General features: G+C 35.9%; 1 protein-coding gene across 1 annotated transcript; it reads right to left on the reverse strand.

The window, feature by feature from the left end:
• LOC109833980 (7-deoxyloganetin glucosyltransferase-like) lies at positions 834-12,673 on the reverse strand. Its single transcript, XM_020401866.1, has 2 exons — positions 12,135-12,673; positions 834-1,874 (listed from the first exon to the last, which is right to left on the reverse strand). The coding sequence occupies exons 1-2, from the start codon at positions 12,640-12,642 to the stop codon at positions 934-936; spliced, it is 1,449 nt and encodes a 482-aa protein (XP_020257455.1). The 5' UTR covers positions 12,643-12,673; the 3' UTR covers positions 834-933.

The raw sequence follows: 20,803 nt of genomic DNA on the forward strand, positions 1-20,803 counted from the left end.
GCACTTGTCGGCGTCAGATAATCCTCCTAGACTCGGATAACGACGTTCGTCATCTTCTCTCCGTCTCAAGCTGTGTGCGGACACCTATAGGTATTTTTAGACGCCTACATTCCTCTCCTCAGCACCGGTTCTATTCCTACTTCTGATCAAGAAGTGAAGGCCATGACCTATTTCAACGTGGCACTGCTGCGCACGTGCGATCCCACTCGCTTTGATCCTTATTCAAGGATGTCGCTGAAAGAAGGTTTCTTCTTTTGACCATCTATAATAAATCTTTGAACTATCAATTGGATGGTGATACCTAACCAAACTCATTCTCCTACAAATTTCTGGATATTTTCCACCGAAGTTACACCACGAAGAATTCATTTATTTTACCACAATAGCTTTTTTATTTTATTTTAAGACAATTATAATTTATCTAAAATGAGCAGGGAGAGGAGTGCAATCCATTGGAGTATGTTCCTAGTTATAATGGAACGAAGATGCTTTGTTCTGAAAATAGTTGAGTACCTACTGTCAAATAACAGAAGATGGAGAGAATTCAAATTAATTTTAGAAAAAAAAGGTCATATTGGGCTTTCGTGTGTGTGTGTAACTCATGTATATTTACAAGATATCCTGCAAATCTCAATATTTGCAACATGACCCTATAATCATGAACGGCTTTAAACAAAACACCTCATATGTCAACAAATTATCAATTTTCTTGAATATGGTGAGTAAATATTTAAGTATGATGTTAACTTCTTTTTTAGCATTGCAGTGACAAGATAGACGGTTTTAGGGGGAGGGGATAATTCATTGTGGTAATATTTGATTATGCCGAGAAAAAGAAGAATATAAGGTTGACATAATGTAGAAATATTAATACAACTATTACAATTTATTGATGTAAAATTTGGTTTTATATATACTATATCAACTGGCCTTTCATGATTTACGATGACGAAGTAATACCTCTCTGACTAGTTTCTCAAAGTTCTCAAAGGAAGATCCATAGAGTTTGGTAGTCCTAATTGCACTCTCCTTCCACTCCAATGCTCTCCTCTTCATTTCCTTCCCCTTCGCACCTCCCATAAGCTCCCTTACCAATTCTTCCACTTCCTCTCTCTTCACATCGTTACTGATCTCCATTCCAATTCCCCAGTTGGTACATGCATATCGACAATTCGTCTGTTGTTCTCCAAAGAATGGCCAACATATCATCGGTACTCCGCCACAAATGCTCTCCAACGTCGAATTCCATCCAGAGTGCGTCAAGAATCCTCCAACAGACGGATGCAATAGCACGTTCTCTTGTGCACACCAACTTGCTAGTAGACTCCTCTCTCTTGTCTCCTTAATGAATTCCTCAGGTAGAATTGCATTGTCGCCTTTAACAAGATCGGGTCTAATTATCCACAAGAAGTCACTCTTGCTATTAGCTAGCCCCCATGCAAATTCTACAAGTTGTTCATTGCTCATCACCGTTATGCTACCAAAGTTGACATAGACCACTGACCCGGGCTTTTTCGCATCCAACCACTCTATGCAACTTTTGTCTTCCTTCCACAAGCTTGAACTTAAAGATTCGAGGGGCTTACTTGGAGGTAATTGGCTTGAGAGAAGAGATAGGGGACCAATTGTATAGATTGGAGGAAGGATTTTAGCCATTGAGTCTAAAATTGGACGTTCGAGGTCGATGAAAGTGTTTAGGATGATTGCGGAGGCTCGAGAGGCTCTTCGTGCTTCACGGTTGCAATAGTTGAACATGATGTCATCAGGATTTGTTGCCCGGATGAATGTTGGCAAGTCTTTTAGACGTATGTTCTTCATCCCAGGTATCCAATCTATGGGTGTGTCCAGGTACCCACTTGTAAGATCACCCTCATCTATATGATCACGTTACAAAGAAACAAAAGTTTAGTTAATTTGGATATACTAACGCGACAACTTATATTAAGTATGTAATGAGATTTATAGTTATGATGTAGAGGTTCATTTTCTTAAAATAAGCTATCAAGAGACATGATAGTGAGATTCTAAAGCAGCGCGAAGTGATAAACCTAAGAATCCACCAAGGAGTGTTCTCTAAAGCCACAAAGAACAATCTTAGAATCTACGAAGAGACAACCTCGAATCCACAAAGTAATATAAAAGAGAATTTTATTGATAAAAGTAATTTGATTCTTGAGGTTTATAATCATTCTTCTTAAATAGAAAAACAATGTCTCCTAATAAGAACAGAATTCCTAAAAGAAATAAACAATTTAAAACTACTTAAAAACTCTCTATAATAAAGGAAACAAATCAGTCCCAATTAAATCAAAATTGATTTTGTTTCTTAATTTGAATTGACTCTAACTTTATTACTAAAAATAATTTAAAGACCGGTTATTTCTGAAATCCTACCAAAAATGAGTGTTACTGATGGGATTGTGGGATTCTGCCAAACTGATTGACTCTGTCTCATCGAGATAGGCGATTTTTATATATAATATGTTAGAATCCACCACCTGGATTGGGAGATATGGTTGTGTTTTGTGGCCAATCAATAATTCATATGTATCTGTATTTGACTCATGAAAGGTCCCACTTTTCTATGAATTTACTCGTTATGCATCCTACATCAGTGATACCATTTAACGCAACGTGGAAGTGATAAATCTCGGAATCCACCAAGGGGTGTTCTTTGAATTCACAAAGAACAACCTTCAAATTTACGAAGAAATAACCTTGAATCCATGAAGTAATATAAAAGAGAATTTTATTGATAAAAGTGATCTGATTCTTGAGATTTACAATCCTTCTTCTTAAATAGAAAAATAAAATCTACTTCTAATAAGAACATAATTCTTAAAAGAAAGAAACAACTTAAAACTACCTAAAAGACTCTCCATAATAAAGGAAACAAATTAGTCCTAATTAAGTTAAAATTGATTTTGTTTTCCAATCTAAACTGACTCTAACTTTATTAATAAAAATAACCTAAGGCTGATTATTTCTAAAATCCTAACAAAAACAGGTGTTATTGATGGGATTGTGGGATTCTACTATACTGATTGACCCCGTCTCATTGAGATAGGGGATTTTCATATATAATATGTTAGAATCCATCTTTTGGATAGGGAGACATGGTGTTTTTCCGTGGCTAGTAATAATTTATCCATATTTATATTTAACTGGTGAAGGTCCCACTTTTCTATGAATTTACTCTTTATGCTCCTACATCAGATCCACACTTTTTTATTTGACTAGCAAGATGAGTCTCATCATTAGTCTATATCGTGGTAGCTCATTTAATAAAACTAGTATAATGCACGTGCTTTGCACGCGAACATAAATGTTTTAAGTTTTAATTTTTTATTAAATAGTAAAAGTATGTGTTAATAAATAAAATTACTTAAAAATGTATGAATTAGTTATTATTATGTAGTTATTGTAATTGAATGTTTTTCTTATAATGATTGTCCAATGCTAACCTTTTTTTAAATAAGTCCGCCAAATCTATAATTTTTTTAAATAAGTTTACCAAATCTATAAGTTCTCTTAAATATGCCCCTCTAACTTAAAAGTTGTTAATTTAACTCTAAATTAACTAAGCTGTATTGATTTGCTAGATTTTTCCTGATGTTTCCTAAAGAGTTACACTTAATATCAATAACATATTATGATAGTTACTTCTCATTATAATTATTTAATAGGGTAAATTACACTAAATCCTTATGAACTTTTAGCTCCTATGAACTTTCAAAATTACACTAAAGCCCTAACTTTTCTGTTTCAAAGAAAACTCCTAATAATTTATTAAAATTTGCATATAACCCTATAAATTACATCTAGAAAATAACATAAAAAGGCATTTTGAAAGTTAATGGGGGTTTGGCATAATTTATCTAAAAGATATTGGGGGTTTTCAACAAAAATTATTAGAGGATTTTGAAAGTTCATAGAGTCTATTTATTACAAAATGCTGAAAGTTCATAGGGGTTTACTGTAATGTACATTATTTAATATTATAATTCTTAATTCAAGTAATATATACTATTTAAAATAATTATACTATCTATATACTATAAATATTTATCTAATTTAATATTTTTAATTATGCTTTTAAATAATGTAGTACTATAAATACTTTTTAAATTTTTATTATACTATCATTAACAATTAACAGTACTATTGTTAATATTGAATATTTTTTAAAAATGGTAAGTTTTCAATCATTACTAAGTACATATTATTCAGTATCATGTAATAATCTTTGAGAAAATATTCTACAAATAATATTAAATTATTTATTTAATGTATTTAATAATATAATACTAAATAAATAGAGTAATTAATAATTTATGTGATATTATTAAAATAATTACACTATTTACGATATTAAATATCTATTCTATTTATTTTATTACTCATTGAATTATAGTATAATTCTTAATAATAATTAGTAATATATTATTTTATGTATACTATTATTTTAATTATGTTATTATAATTTATAAGTGATTATAATAATAGTAATTTAATTGGTTACTATTAATAATTATGTATACTTATTTTATAAATTATTATGTTATATTGTTATTAAACAACTAATAGTATAATTTATGTGATATTATTAAAATAATTACACTATTTATGATATTAAATATCTATTCTATTTATTTTATTACTCATTGAATTATAGTATAATTCTTAATAATAATTAGTAATATATTATTTTATGTATACTATTATTTTAATTATGTTATTATAATTTATAAGTGATTATAATAATAGTAATTTAATTGGTTACTATTAATAATTATGTATACTTATTTTATAAATTATTATGTTATATTGTTATTAAACAACTAATAGTTATAATATTATTGATAATTATAATTATTTAGGAAGGTGAGGAGGTGCCTAATTAATATATAAGTGGTTATATTTATTTAATAAAAACTTAATTAGAGATAATGGTGTACTTAAAATTTATCAAAATTAATTAAGAGGGCAAAAGTGAAAATTAAAAATTTTAACAACTCAATTCTCCTTTTATAGTAGTATAGATAGATAGATATGAGTTATCCTCCTTATTTATTATTTATATATATAACATTTTTATGTTAAAGTGTGATGTATATTAGTGCGTGTCAATTTCAATGTCAACGTCACTTCATATTACAACTTCTTATCACATCCACTATCCTATACAGTAGTGACAAAGAAACGGGGTAAGATAAAGGGAAGCCCTAGCTACGTTCAAGAAAAGCTCTATAAAAAAAGGGTTTGGATCCTCGATTGTTTCATCATTAATGACTTTTTCTAATTTAACTAGCAACAAGAAGGTAAGGCCAACACAACCATGACGTATCTTCAAATTTTGTGGAGATTAATTTTCTACTCTTGTCACCTACCTAATTGACATACCTATTTACCTCCTCAATGTTTTTCACTATAATTGCGTTCTTGTTCAATCCTTTATGTATATAATTTATATATATCTTAATCATTAATTTATGGCTAAATAGCACTTTATCTAATAGTTTTATCTAATAGTTTCACTCCGTTAGCACTTATATATTCTTACTTATTTTCTATAATATTTATATATCCTAAGTTATTTAAAATAGAGACATTGGTACCTTCTATCATGCAAATAGGAAATTAAGTTTTCTAATACTTACAAGTTAGTTATACAGCTTTCTAACCATTAATACTTGTGAACCTTATCATTAATCCGATCCCAATTCTAATTTAGAGTAAAAGTAAGATCTTTTTAAAATAGAGTTTTTGTAGAATTAACTGTAAAGTTGAATCAATATTAACACTTAAAAAGCACTATAATTAGTCTGTAAATATCACAGACTGACACTCGGGTTAAGATTTCACGTTTGCATGATTGAGAGTAATAACATGCTAATTTTAAACAATTTAGGGTGTATAAATGATACAAAAGACAAATGAGGGTACACAAATGTTAAGTGAGTGAAACTATGGGGGACTTAAGTGTTATTTAGCCTTAATTTATTTTAGGGAAAATTGATTGGAGCAACTTCAAAAACTAATGTTATGCATCCTCCTCCCCAACCAAAAATGTCATGCTACCCAACCCTTATATTGAAAATTTAGTGCAACTACCACCCAAAAACTGTACAAAGCCCACAACCTAATAAAACTCTTCCCAAAATACTATTCATGTTTAAAAACTAAAGAAATATGGCTCCTTCCCCCTTTGCACAAAAAATTGTAGTTTGATCCTATACTTCTCAAAAGCTTTGTGTGAAGAGAAACAACAATCAGGAAAATTACAGGATGACAGATTTTATTTCTGTCCGATCGACCGTGGCAACATGTGCGGTCGATCAAAAACGTGCACAAAACAGGGATGAGTTTCTGACCATAACCGAACGACCGAGGCGGTCGACCGCCAGACCCTGTAGTGAATTTTGGTTTATGTCGATTGGTTACAGCTGACTGTCGTGATCGACCGCCAAACCCTATAATCGATTTTTGGTTTTTGTCGTTTGTCACGGTTGACCGTGACTTTATCGGCGATCGATCGCCAATCGGGTTTGGGCTTGGGCTTTGTTTCCTGTTTGCTTTGGGATTGTGTTTTGGTATATATTAAAACACAATTTTCTAGGTTTCCTAATTAGAGATTAGAGAGTGTTCTGAGCATATTGAGAGGGAGAATTTGTAAGCATGTTGAGAGATATTTTGGTTGGGTTAGTTTGAGTGATTGTGAGATTTGTAACTCTTTGTACTCTCCTTGGTTTAGTGGAATCTCCCCACCCTCTCCCCGTGGACGTAGGCAAATTACCGAACCACGTATATCTCTGTGTTTACGATTGGTTTGTCGTATTTTGGATTGGATTGCACTCGTGTTTGAATTATTAATATTCTCTCGTGCCTAACAAACTTGTTTGGTGTGCGAGCACGCTTTCGCACGGCGTACAACAATTGGTATCAGACCTCAGATTTAAGATCTAGGATTTTGGCATTGGGTGGAGGAAGATTCGTCGTGGAAGCTTGGTTCTTGGAGTTCTAGGCTAAGATCTAGGATTTTGGCATTGGGTGGAGGAAGATTCGTCGTGGAAGCTTGGTTCTTGGAGTTCTAGGCTTCGGTGGAGATAGTGTTTGGGGTTGCATTCGTCGTGGAAGCTTGGTTCTTGGAGTTCTAGGCTTCGGTGGAGATAGTGTTTGGGGTTGCCGTTGAAGATTTTGCTTTTCTCGTATGGTTAGGAGATCTATTTGGAATCTAATCTAGGGTTTAGTTGGATAACTTCTTAATTCTATCAAAGTTTGGATCTTTCTTTGCAATTAGAGTCTGTGAGTATGGGTGAAGAAGTTGGTGAAAACAGCAAGATAGTGGGTACAGTTCAAGTTGATTTTTAGAACACCAAGATTAGTTTAGTTAAATATGACATCAAGATTAATTTTGGTTTATGGATAAGTGACGTATAGGATGCGCTCAATGCTCAGAATTTAGAGGAGACCATCATAGTCCATGAGAGGCCACCAAAATATAAAGAGGTGGTATGGGAAAAGATGAATAGGAATGCTTGTGGGGTGATCAGGTCCTGTTTGGAATAGGAGCTAAAGTATGATGTGATTGGGGTGCCGTTTGCAATAAAGATTGTGGGAGATTCTCAATAATAAGTACCTTACAAAGATGTTAAGAACCGTTTGCACTTGCTGCGAAGATTGTTTAGATTTCAGATGTCCAGGGGCACCACACTAGCAGTTCATGTGAACAACTACACTTGTTATCGGACTTGGTCAACGTGGATGAAAAGATTACGGATGAGTACAAGGCTATTATTTTTTTGGGCTCCTTACCGAATGAGGAGTATGATACCTTCATACTTACTTTATTGAACGAGAGATCTTCTATCACATATAGTGAAGTTACTAGTGCTTTGATAAACTATGATTTGAGGAGGAAGGATAAGGAGACTTCCCATGCTAGTACTTCAGGAGAGACATTGTTGACGAGAGGTAAAAACCCATATCCGAAAGGTGGTAATAGGAGCAGGTCAAAGTCTAGAGGCTATCACCAGTTAGCTAAGAACCAGCATGCGTTTTGCAAGGAACAGGGATATTGGAAGAGAGATTGCCCGAAGCTCAAGGAGAAGGAGAATAGAAAGAAGAAGGGCCCGAAGGCCAATGTGGTGAATATTACAAAAGACGATGATTCTGGTGATTCGAGCTTTTTTCTATTGATTACTCCGGAGGTGAACCATGTTGTTACATTAGATTGAATGCTTGATTATGGTGCTACTTATCATGTGACTCCCAGACGAGATTGGTTTGCATCGTTTGAGAGACTCATTGGGGGTGATGTTGTAATGGGAAATGATCAATCCTATGACATTTATGGAATAGGTACCGTGAGGATTCGGATAAACGATAGAGTAGTCCGTGAATTGAAAGATGTGAGATTTGTTCCTTAGCTAAAGAAGAATCTTATTTCTGTTAGAGCTTTGGAGGCGAATGGATTTAAGGTGACCTTTGAGAACGCTGTAGTGAAGGTTATTAAAGGTTCATTGGTGGTGATGAAGGGAGTCCGCAGTTAAAACTTATATTATCTGAAGAGGAGCACCAAGATTAACCAGGTAGCTTCGGCTATTTCAGAGGTGGACATGAGTAGACTTTGGTACTACAGGTTAGGACACATAGGAGAAAAGTCATTGCAGGATTTGTACAAGCAAGGGTTATTGAAGGAAGCAAAGAGTGAGAAGATTGAGTTCTATGAGCACTATGTTTTTAGCAAGAAGACAAAGGTAAAGTTCGGGACAACCATCCATAGGACGAGCGGCATCTTGGACTACGTGCACTTAGATGTTTGGGGTCCTACCAAGACGACATCACTTGGTGGTCAATATTGGTTTGTCACGTTCGTTGATGACTATTATAAGCGTTGTTAGGTGTATACCATGACGAAGAAGAGTGAAGTCCTAAATTTATTTATGGAGTGCAAGAAGAGATTAGAACTGCAGACTGGAAGAAAGATCAAGACGTTACGATCCGAATACAGTGGTGAGTACACTTCTGACCCCTTTCAACAGCTATGTCGAGACGAGGGCATATAGAGATACTTAATAATTAGTCATAGATCACAGTAAAATGGGGTGGTAGAGAGGTTGAATCGGTCATTACTAGCGAAGGTCTGATGCTTATTGTCGCAGAGTGGTTTGGAGAAGATCTTTTCGGCTGAGACACTATCATACGCGAACCACCTCATTAACAGGGTGCCTTCATCTACAATTAAGGGGAAGACCCCTATAGAGATGTGGTCGGGAGAGCCAGCATATAACTATGACCAGCTCAAGGTATTTGGGTGACCTGTATTTTATCATGTTAGAACAGATAAATTAGAACCTCGAGTTAGGAAAGTCATATTTGTAGGATTCAAGCGTGGTGTCAAGTGATACAAGTTATGGGATCCAGTGGCTAAGAAGATCGTACTGAGTAGAGACATCACATTCGATGAGACTTCTATCTTGAACCTTCCCAGCTCTTATTAGGTGGAGAGTGACCCGACGGAGGAGATATCGCTGGTGGTGAGGATCGATGCAGCTTCACATTATCCAGATGGTACAGTATCCATTAGATTGCCGACTGAGGTGACGCCAGACTAGCAAGATGATGAAGAGGAGGATACAAGTACAGATGTGTAGGATCAGTAACTGACGACTTAGCTTCAGGATTCTATTACGGTTCAAAGACAGAGGAAAGACATACAGATGCCAACATGATATACCGACACAGTGGTTGCGTATGCACTTTCAGTGAAGTGTATTGATGAGTTGGTACCTACTATATTCAGAGAGGTCGAGCAGAATTCGGAGGCTGATTCGTGGTAGGTAGCTATGCAGGAGAAGATGGAGTCTCTTCATAAGAACAGTACATGGGATCTTGTTGAGCTTCAAAAGGGGCATAAGACAATTGGTTGCAAGTGGGTATACACGAAGAAGAAGAGCATTAAAGGAACTTCAGTGAGGTCCAAGGCTAGGTTGGTTGCGAAGGGCTATGCACAGGAGGAAGATATTAATTATAACGAGGTTTTCTCTCCGTTGGTGAAAAACTCTTCGATTCGGATTTTGCTAGCTTTGGTGGCACAGTATGGTTTAGAGTTAGATAAGTTTGATGTGAAGACGATATTTCTTTATGGCGATCTTAATAAAAAAATATGACTCAGTCATTAGGATTCTGAACTATAGGAAAGGATAAATTGGTTTGTAGGTTGAAGAAATCGTTATACGGTTTAAAACAATCTCCTCAATAGTGGTATAGGTGATTTGATGGTTTCATGATTGGTCATTCGTACACGCAGAGCCAGTTTGATCCTTGTTTGTATTATAGCAAGTTAAAAGGAGGTACGTACATTTATTTGTTGCTTTATATTGATGACATGTTAGTTGCTTCTATTTCCAGATCCTCTATAGATGAGTTGAAGGCACAGCTTTCAAAAGAGTTTGAGATGAAGGAATTGGGTGAAACAAAGATATTTTGGGGATGAAAATTGATAGAGACAAAGAGAAAGGAAGAATTTGTTTAATACATGTGGCTTATTTGAAGAAAGTACTACAGCGGTTTAACGTGAGTATGGAGACAAAGTCAGTTAGTGTACCTTTGGTAGCACATTTGAAGTTTTCAGCTGACCTTTTACTAATGACAGTTAAAGATCGAGAGTTGATGTCGAAGACTCCATATGCAAGTGCAGTTAAAAGCTTGATGTACACAATGGTATGTACGAGGCCGGATTTTGTCACAGGCAAGGAGTATGGTTTTGAGATACATGCATGATCTAGGAGTGGGTCATTGGAACGTCGTGAGATGGATTTTGAGGTACATTCGAGGTACTCTCAATGTTGGTTTAGTTTTTGAGCGGGACCCTAGAGGTGTGGCAGTTGTGCATTGGCTATATTGATTCGGATTATGCTGATGATTTGGATAAGCACTAGTCTACAACAGGATATGTGTTTACTTTGCCCGTGCACCGGTGTGTTGGAGATGCACCTTATAGTCTACGGTGGCTTTGTCGACAACAGAGACAAAGTATATGATAATTACGGAGGCTGTCAAGAAAGCTATTTGGCTTCAGGAACTTTTGTGGGACTTGATATATCGTAGTGGTCCATCACTCTTTACTGTGATAGCATGAGTGCTATCTATTTGGCGAAGAATCAGGTTTTTCATGCGAGAACGAAGCATATCGACGTGTGTTATCACTTCGTTTGAAATGTTCTTGAAGATGGCGATGTGAAAATTGTGAAGGTCTACACAAAGGATAATCCGACGGATATACTCACTAAGGTGGTTCCGAGCAACAAGTTCGATCATTGTCAAAACTTGTTGCACATTCGTTATTGTTAAGGTCGTTGACGGCCATTTGGATGAACTACGGGTGGCTTGATCCATTGGGAGAGGGAATACGTAGGTAACCACATTTGTGCAACCGAGTTTGGAGAGACGACGAAATGGTGCTATTTGTCTGGTGTCGGCTCAGTTTTAGAAAAACTTCACCGAGGTTGAAAATTGAAGAGAAACATCAATCAGGAAAATTACAGGATGACAGATTTTGATTCTGTTCGGTCGACCGCAGAAACATGTGCGGTCGACCAGAAACGTGCACAAGTCAGGGATGAGTTTCTGACCATTACCGGTCGACTGGGGCGGTCAACCGCCAGACCCTGTAGTGAATTTTAGTTTCTGTCGATTGGTTACGGTCGACTGCCGTGGTTGCCCGCCAGACCCTGTAATTGATTTTGGTTTTAGTCGTTCGTGACGGTTGACCGTGGGACTTGGTCGCGGTCAACCGTGATTCATACTGGGCCTTGGGCTTTATTTCATGTTTGCTTTGGGATTGTGTTTTGGTATATATATATCAAAACACGATTTTCTAGGGTTTCTAATCATGAGAAACTTATCCCTGTCTTGTGCACGTTTGCGGTCGACCGCACGTGTTGCTACGGTCGACCGAACAGAAACAAAATCCGCCTGTAATTTTCCTGATTGATGTTTCTCTCAATGTGATCCTATCCGTTCATTAATTTATATCATTTTACCACCAGGTCCCAGCTCCACAACTAAATCAAATATATAGATATTTAACGGAAAAGTTTTGAAAAAGTAAGAATAAATCTGGATTATACCTTTCAGAGGAAATAATCCCCTCTCCATGAGTTGCTGGTAGTGCAAATACCCCATAATTCCACAAGCACTAGGAGACCAAAACATGACCTCAAGGATCCCGAACTCCTCAGCTGCATCAAGCGTAAAGCTCATCACAGCATCCGAAACAATACAACTAACCAAAGGCCAGCCCTCACTCGAGTTCAATCTCTTCAACAGTTCACGGAACGGATCAAGGCAGTTCTTTGTTATAGACTCGCATAAAGCTGGTATATCTTGTGTCGCATCCTCATCGGAGTCCGGCAGTCCGTCGGGGATTGACTCGAATCGGAAGTCATCGAGGCCTTTAACAGAGTCCAGGCCTCTACTACGGACGAGTCGCCGGTGGTTGTGCTCGGTGTTGACGAAGGTTATGAAGAAGCCTTTGGAGTGGAGGAGCTTGGCTAGCTTAAGCATGGGAGTTACATGGCCTTGGGCTGGGTATGGGATTAGGAGCGCGTGGGGCTTTTGTGAAGGAACCAGGCCCATGTTCCTTTGATTTCTTGGTGGGAAGATATTGGATGGGTTTTTGCATTTATTTATAGTGATGATAAGATCGAACGGGGTGTGGGTTGCAATTTTAAAATATTTTTTAATGGTTGCTGGCCGAAGACGCATGTGTTTCACCTGTTTGTTTGGGCGTGAGCAATGAGTGTTTTTTTTTTTAAATCTTGTTTATTTATTTTGGGAAAAATTGTATTGTCAGAGACAGGTGAATGACATGAATGTGGTTAGAAGAAGATGCCAATCGTGTAGGATCGCATGTGCCCAGCAGATGCCACGGCGAAAACGGTCATGGCTTTCACATCTCAATCCGAATGTAAGGATAGGACCAATGGTTATTAATGCTAAGTTAGAAGCATAATAAAAATCAGTCCTCTTTATGATATAAGAAAACCTTGCCTTTATCCCTCAAAAACATCATAAGCTTGTAAATTTGATTTTTGAAAATTTTTGTTTAGCACTATATATAAGACCTAACCAGAGTGGCGTAGTAGCTATCCGAAGGAACTACGAGCTAATTTCTTACTGCTAAATCTTATAATAGGTTGCTTCTATAAACAAATTATAAAAGAAACTTATATAAAATGCTGAAAACAGTTGTTTGGTAATCATGCGTCATAAGTTGCTTTCGAAAGTTGTAAGGCATTTGGTAAACATAAGTTTAGCTATCAAAATAAATAATATACTTATAGAGTAGATAAGATATTGATGTCAAAAGGTAAAGGGTGTATATAGTGTATATAAATAAATGAAAAAAAACCAGAGATGGCTTTTAAAATCATCCTCATATTACTTTTAAAAACGCCCTCTTAAAAGCAGCTAAAGATTCACTAAGCATATAAAATAAGTTTTGTTAAATACTATTATTGACTACTTATTAAAAATAATAGAATCAACCTTAAAAAAGCAATATTAAGTTGATATTCAGCATGTACATACATGACCAAATTATTTGTATGATCAATATGATACGTACTCTAATTGACTAAACCAAGCTGATAACGTGAATACTAACCTCATCTCATAATTTCTTAATGTAAATCAAATAATTGTTCATGATAGAGATGTCCACTTATATAAATAAGCAATTCCATGATGGTGAACATATATAAAATAGTAATATAAAATAGTTATAATGAATTTGTGAAAAGCCGGCTGTTAGCTAGCTCCTTTGATAATACTAGAACTCTGATATGTGTAGATTTGGATCCTCTCCGCTATAAAAAAAATATTGAAGGAACGCTGCTTTCAATCACAATTGTTTATTATTTAGTTAATGATTGTGATTTATTTTAAATCTAACACTCATCATATAACCTTCATGTATTACATTCATTTGTAATTTGCACTAAAAATTGTAATTATTCACTAGATAATAAATGGCTATGTATATTATTCTTATGTATATGATTCTTAAGCCTACATTGTGCAGGAGTATTAGAGATAGGGTGATTCATGACTACTAGATTTTGCATAAGAGAGAGGGTTTGAGTCAAAGTAGGAGTTCACCAGAATTGCTTTTATTAGAAAAGTTTGATTAGAAAATTTTTATTGAATTAGGAATTCTCTCGAGGCTATATATATTGAGGGTTTAAGCTGAAGGTTTTTATCTTTTGTTTTGGTAAAAATTATTATAGAAGACATTGATCTTAAAGTTATTAAAATTTATCGGATTTCTAGGATTCGGTCTTAGATTTTCTGGGCTACTAGATCGTTTTGTCAATGATCTAATATAGGTTTCGTACGCACTTTGTCATCAGATTTGGAACCAAATTAGGATTCGTATTATTGTGATAATATAGTGGTCCCGCCATTACTTTTTGTAGCGGAGAGGATACAAATCTTGAAAAAATTACTATTTTTGTATTTTAAATTAATAAAAAAATGTGAAAGATACTAGAAATCTACTAGTACAAAAGGAGGCATTCCAAAAGGAAAATTTTGTCTAGAATAATGCTATTTCTGTCTAGAAAAACTATTCCATACAAAATTTCGCCTGGAATACTCGTCTAATTAGTTTCTGTCTAGAATATGGTATCCTAGATGGAAAATCCATCTAGGATGTATCCTAGACGGATTTTCCTAGATGAAAAAAATTTCGTTTGGGATACATCCCAGACGAGAATATTTCCGTCTGGGATGCATCCCAAACAGAAATATTTTCGTGTGGGATGCATCCCAGACGAAAATATTCCCGTCTGGGATGTATCCCAGACGAAAATATTCCTATCTGGAATGTATCCCAGACGGATTTTCATCTGGGATGCAACCCAGCCAGAAGAATTCTCGTCTGGAATGCATCCCAGATGGAATTTTCTGTTTGGGATGCTATACAGTATCCTAGACAATGTAGCATCCTAGACGAAAAATTTCGTCTGGGATGTTATAAATCCGTCTTGGATGATATCATGATTAATGCATGCACTTTCCAAATTTCCTATTGCATAGACCTGTAAATCCAATCAAATGTGTAAATCTAGCTTACAAATCAACAATCCAAAATCCCAATCAACAATCAAAATTCCATATTGCTCAAATTAGTTGGGTACGAGCCGACCAATATCCACAAACGAATAAACTATCCGCAAAATAACATAAATTAATCACACATACCCCTTCACTACTAGAAACAGGACTTTTAGCTACGGACAAATCCGTCGCTAAAAGTCAAAAATCTATTGCTAAAACTTTTAGCGACGGAAAAAATAAAATTCAGTCGCTAAAATACCGTCCATACATTGAGGGTAGCTAAAATTACTTTTCGTCGCTAAAAGTCAGCGACAGAGAATTAGCGACGAAAAATCTGTCGTTCTGTTTTTTTAAAAAAGAAAAAAATTATTAGCGACTGATTTTCCATCGCTATTAATAGCGACGGAAAATCCGTCGCTATAATAATTTTTTAAAAAAAAAGAAAATCAGTAGCCATAGATTTTTTGTCGCTAATGTCATGTTCCAGTGCATGTTTTCCGTTGCTAAAAGCTGATATAGCGACGACTAATCCGTGAGTAAATATTTCTAATATTTTTTAAAAAAATATTTTCCAAATTTAAAAAACATGTACAATAATATAATAAAATTAAAACCATGTTCAATGAGCAGTATAATATTCATTCACATGTATATATAACACATATATTTTAATAAAAATATCCCAATATAATTAAAATTGTTTACAACACACACCATGATAAATATTGTTTATACAACACACACTCATTGTTTTCAAAGGTAAAAAAACAAACCAGTCCTCCTGATCATCATCATCATCCTCATCACCAGCTCCACCTTGTCTAGAAGTCCTAGCCTGCAAATATAAATCAAACGTTAACAACATGGCGTGACATGTAAGTATAGCAATAAGAGAGAGTATCATGACATATTCGTATGTATTATATGTTTCGAAGAGAGTATCATGGCATATTCTTATGTATTATACGCACGCACATATTCTTATGAACATGCATGCACGCGTATACGCACTCACGCGTAACCACACTCAACCCCCACCCCCTCCATCACCACCACCATCACCAAATCCTCACTCCTTCCCCTCCCCCACCACGACCAAACCACCCACCAACCGATCACAACCAACCCTACGCACGCACGCACCACAATAACACAACTACAACCAACTAACAAATTCACCAACCAATACCACCATCATTATGCACGCACGCACCATCAATACCACCATCACATAAAAACATTATACGTATATATTTTGGGCTTTGTGTTAGGGTTAGAGTTAGGGTTTGTATGTAACAGTGTGTATTAGTGTGTGTGATATCATTTAGTCACATGGTATATTCATAACTAAGTAAGAATTATATATTTAATTCATTTACTTTAAAAAAGTAAAGTATATATATTACTTGATCCGCCATAAATCATCTCCTATATGCCTCCTGAGCCTCCTGAGACTGAGTCGACATGAACTGTGTGAACTCTAATTCTCTCTGCTCCCGGTACCTCCGTTCTTCCTTCGTAATCCGCTGATATATTGTTTACTGTGATTGCCAATCTTCAATCGCTTTCAACCGCTACTCCATCGAGTTTTGATATGAACTGCTTCCTGGTGTTGTTGGTGGTGCTGCTAGACTCGTGCGGCCTCTGCTTGGATCCTCTCTACCAGTATCTGTTCTTCCTACTCGGTCAAATGACCATCTCGATGATGTAGTCCTCCTCTCTACTTTGCCGGGCCAGAGTGCTAGAACCGACCTGAGACTGAGACTGCTCCTGTAACTTGGCATGTAATTTCTCCTGTGACAAATCAAAACAACCCGGGCAAGTTGACTTATTAATGATATATTGTTATAAAATTGAATATACAAATGAACTGCTACTTACAGCCAAATCCTGGTTCTTCACTTTCTTCTCTTCATCGACATAATTCGGGCTCTAGGAAGTCGAAATACGATCTGCAAAATGTCCTAGATCTCCCCTTCCCTATTTTATTCAAATATATCATTAACCCATAATGCATAAATTATACTCAAATGACAACTTAAAAGCTAATATATTATATATCTTAAGCTTCAAATGATGATAATGCTGGCTGAAGGATCTGGAACCCCCGTGATGCTTGTAACTGCAGGGCGCGTTGCGGTTCCTCCTTGCTATTTTCAGCTTGAGCCTGCAAAACAATATCAAATAAAAACAATATAGAAATTTAAACAATAAGTTAAAAATTTGTACTTCAATAATACTTGAATTTCAGTCGTGTCCCAGTAATCGCAAAGTGTAAAAAAATCTACTCCATCCACACGCTCGTCAAGATGCCAGAATCGCTCCTAATCTTTTGTTATTTGAACAAAATATTTTTTTCTTCACCTCAAACCGCCATCTCTTGAACGATAGATTGATTTGTGTGAAGCAGTAAGTCCAGATACAAATATTATCATCAAGAAAGAAAAATCACTTCAGCATATAAAGAAAAAATAGATACAAATCAGTGTATTAAACATAATAATAAACTAATAACTAATAATGATGAAAATTAAAATAAATGACTCACACATATATATCTCCAACAAACAACTAGCGCATCAATCCACTGCGACTTCCACGTCAAAAAAATATTGAAGAAATCTTGTCTCCTATCTAAAGCGACGAGAAAATTGTTAAAAGCATTGGCAAAGGCCCCGATAAGCACTCCGTTTTCCCAACGGATCACGGACCTCCGATGAATATCAGGGATGAGGCTTGATTCCCTGGTAGCATTGCGGCTGTGCCTAGGAGGTCGTCCGGTACCTGCAAAACAATGAATCAGGTGAAATATAAATCTATCCATATCGATAATAAAATTTAAAATAATAACCGATAAACTATAAAAATCTATTCATACATTTCAGTTCGACGCATCTACGCCTTGCTTGTTCGTACCTATGTTGCACGATAGGTCGCAAAGCATGAGAAAAACCCTAATCCCCCTTCACCTTGGCCAGACCGTGGACTCACTGATCCGTAGTAGAATCTGGTGGTAGTGCAGCAGCTTCTACAGCTACGCTATACGTATCAAATCTCCGCTCCTCCAATACATCTGCGTGCGATGACGGTAGCGGCAGTATCTCTGCATACTGTATAGGATCATCCAGTGTCTCTGCGACATGTGGAGCATCTCCGCGTCAGTTATCCTGTGGCAGCGAGTCATGTGTCGCATCTCCGTGTCCTCTGTAGGAAATGTTAAAAAATAATGTTAGGCTCACATTAATAGTTTATAAAAATGTATAAATATAACAAATAAATAAAAATATCTGACGTAGAGGCCTGTGCGTCTCCTGCAGAATGTATACCAAAAAGTCTCTCAAGCGCTTTCTTACGTAGTCCTTTTGTCATCTATACTTTGAAAACATAATGAATATCCAACAAAAGCATATAATGCAAATAATTAATAAAAGCATATAAAGGTAATACTATAATACATGACACACAGTGATACATAATAACCAGTCAAACAGATAATATAAAAGAACCAGTCAGACAGATAACATAAAGGAAATACTATAATACATGACATACAGTGATACATGATAACCAGTCAAACAGATAATATAAAGGCAAAATTATAATACATGAATGTTCTTTTTAATTCATAACACATTGATATATTATTATGATGATGTTGAGGCTCTACTCTGCGACCGTGTGCGGATAGCCTGCGACCGTGTGTGTGCTGATAAAAGGACTGATCTTATAGTGTTATCAACTCTGCTGCGGACTGGTTTTTTACCTTTACGCCTTGGCTCACATATAATCATAGGTACATCAGGGTGCGCTAGTGCAATTTCATTGACCAGATTATCATTTTGTGTTAAAGAAAACTCAGCAACTATTTCATCAGCCAAGATAACCTCATCATCGTGATCTTCATCAGACACGACTTCATGAATGTAGGCTCTAGGCGGATTCTTAAGGACAACCTAATCATTATTTTTTATTATATCTTTGATATAAAAGCACTGTTTGACGTGAGCAGCTAACATGTACTTTTTAGTCTGATATATTTCCTTGTTAAGATTAATGAGTGTGTAACTGTAGTCATCCTTCGTCTTTTTATGCTCACACCAACGAACCTTAAACATCACATGACTGACTTCCTTATTAATCCTATAGAAAATCTCCACGATGTCTTCTACCTAACCATAGCAATAGATTTTCTCTTGTATCGGATTTAGATCTTTTGAACTAGCGTATGATAGTTACGAAAAGGAGCAGAACACACCGTTGTTTTGTGTTTGTCATCTCTCTTCGAGACCAACAGTGTTAAACCTAAAGCCATTGACACAGTAGCCTCCATAGTACTTAACCACATTAGAAGGACTTCTAGCATATAAACAAACTTTCTGAGACAGGTTAACCTCATTCATAATCCGTTTGTCAACCTTAGAGAAAAGAAGCAAATAGTTTACATATTCGATGGCAGGCAAATATATTTGATATACGAATCAGAAATGTAAAAAGATCTTACTTCACCCTTCAGCCATGCGGGGAATTGTCTAGAGTGTGTGTCCATAACTCTCTTATTTTTTGTTCTACATTTAAGATTAGTCTGGACATATCGGATGTGAAGCCTAGACAAGAAGCATTTATAACGGTTAAATAGAGATAATTTTTCTGAGGTGATATGATCTAATTTAGACGGTTAAATACTTACGCTACGTATATGTTAAATATAATATCATTGCTCAGGATATATGTGTGGGCTTGATCTAGCTCCATTCTGGGGAATCTAGTATCCTCCCCATGATCATTGTATAATGTACCGTCAATTATTCGTTGGGGACGGTTCAGTCTTGTCTCCACACCCCACAAGTAACGAAAGATGAAATTTAAACTCTCGTTACTTATGTAGTTCTTTGCGATCGACCCTTCAGGACGTGCACGATTATACATCAGTTGTTTAATAAAACCCAAATACCTACAAGCATATAGTTTCATGATTTGTGTTAAACTAGAATTGAGAAACTTAATTTGACAAATATTAAATAAACATTATAATAATAAATACCTCTCTACGGGATACATCCAGCGATATTAAACTGGTCCTGTGATGCGGGTTTCGTATGCTAAATGTATTGTGAGGTGCACCATGACCGTGAATAATGAGGGTGAAAATAGTATTTCCATTTTACACAGTGTATTGGCAACACGGCCCTCTAATTCTTCAAACTCCCTGACATCAATGACCTTGGAGCACAGTTGCTTGAAGAATCCGCATAATTCTATTACCACCATCGTGAGTTCCTTCTCAGCATGTCGCAACGCAACCAGAAGAAGTTGATGTAATAGAATATGATGGTCATGTGTCTTGAGTCCCAAAATCTTTCTGTCCTCAATATGCACATTTGCTGAAATGTTTGAAGCATAACCATCTGGTGTCTTCACCGACTTTAGAAATAAACACATATTGTGGACCTCATCCTTCGACAGTGTGACACGGGAGGCTGAGAGTTCAAACTTTCCATTACCCTTATCTATAGCTTGCAGTTCCGGACAGATGTTCAATTCTGCTAGGTCTCGATGTGCCCTTAAGTCATCTTTTGATTTTTTCCAATCCTGCAACAAAGTGTTCAAGAGATTCCCGCATATGTTCTTCTCAATATGCATGACATCCAAGTTGTGACGTATTTTTAAACTTCTCCAA

The sequence above is a fragment of the Asparagus officinalis genome, chromosome 3 (genome assembly GCF_001876935.1).
Source record: "Asparagus officinalis chromosome 3, Aspof.V1, whole genome shotgun sequence".
Lineage (NCBI taxonomy): Eukaryota > Viridiplantae > Streptophyta > Magnoliopsida > Asparagales > Asparagaceae > Asparagus > Asparagus officinalis.

Excerpts from the sequence above, each read along its gene's own strand:
- LOC109833980 (XM_020401866.1), bottom strand. The coding sequence starts at position 12,642 with ATGGGCCTGGTTCCTTCACAAAAGCCCCACGCGCTCCTAATCCCATAC. Across the intron at positions 1,875-12,134 it reads GGGATTATTTCCTCTGAAAG|ATGAGGGTGATCTTACAAGT; the intron begins GTATAATCCAGA and ends GTGATCATATAG.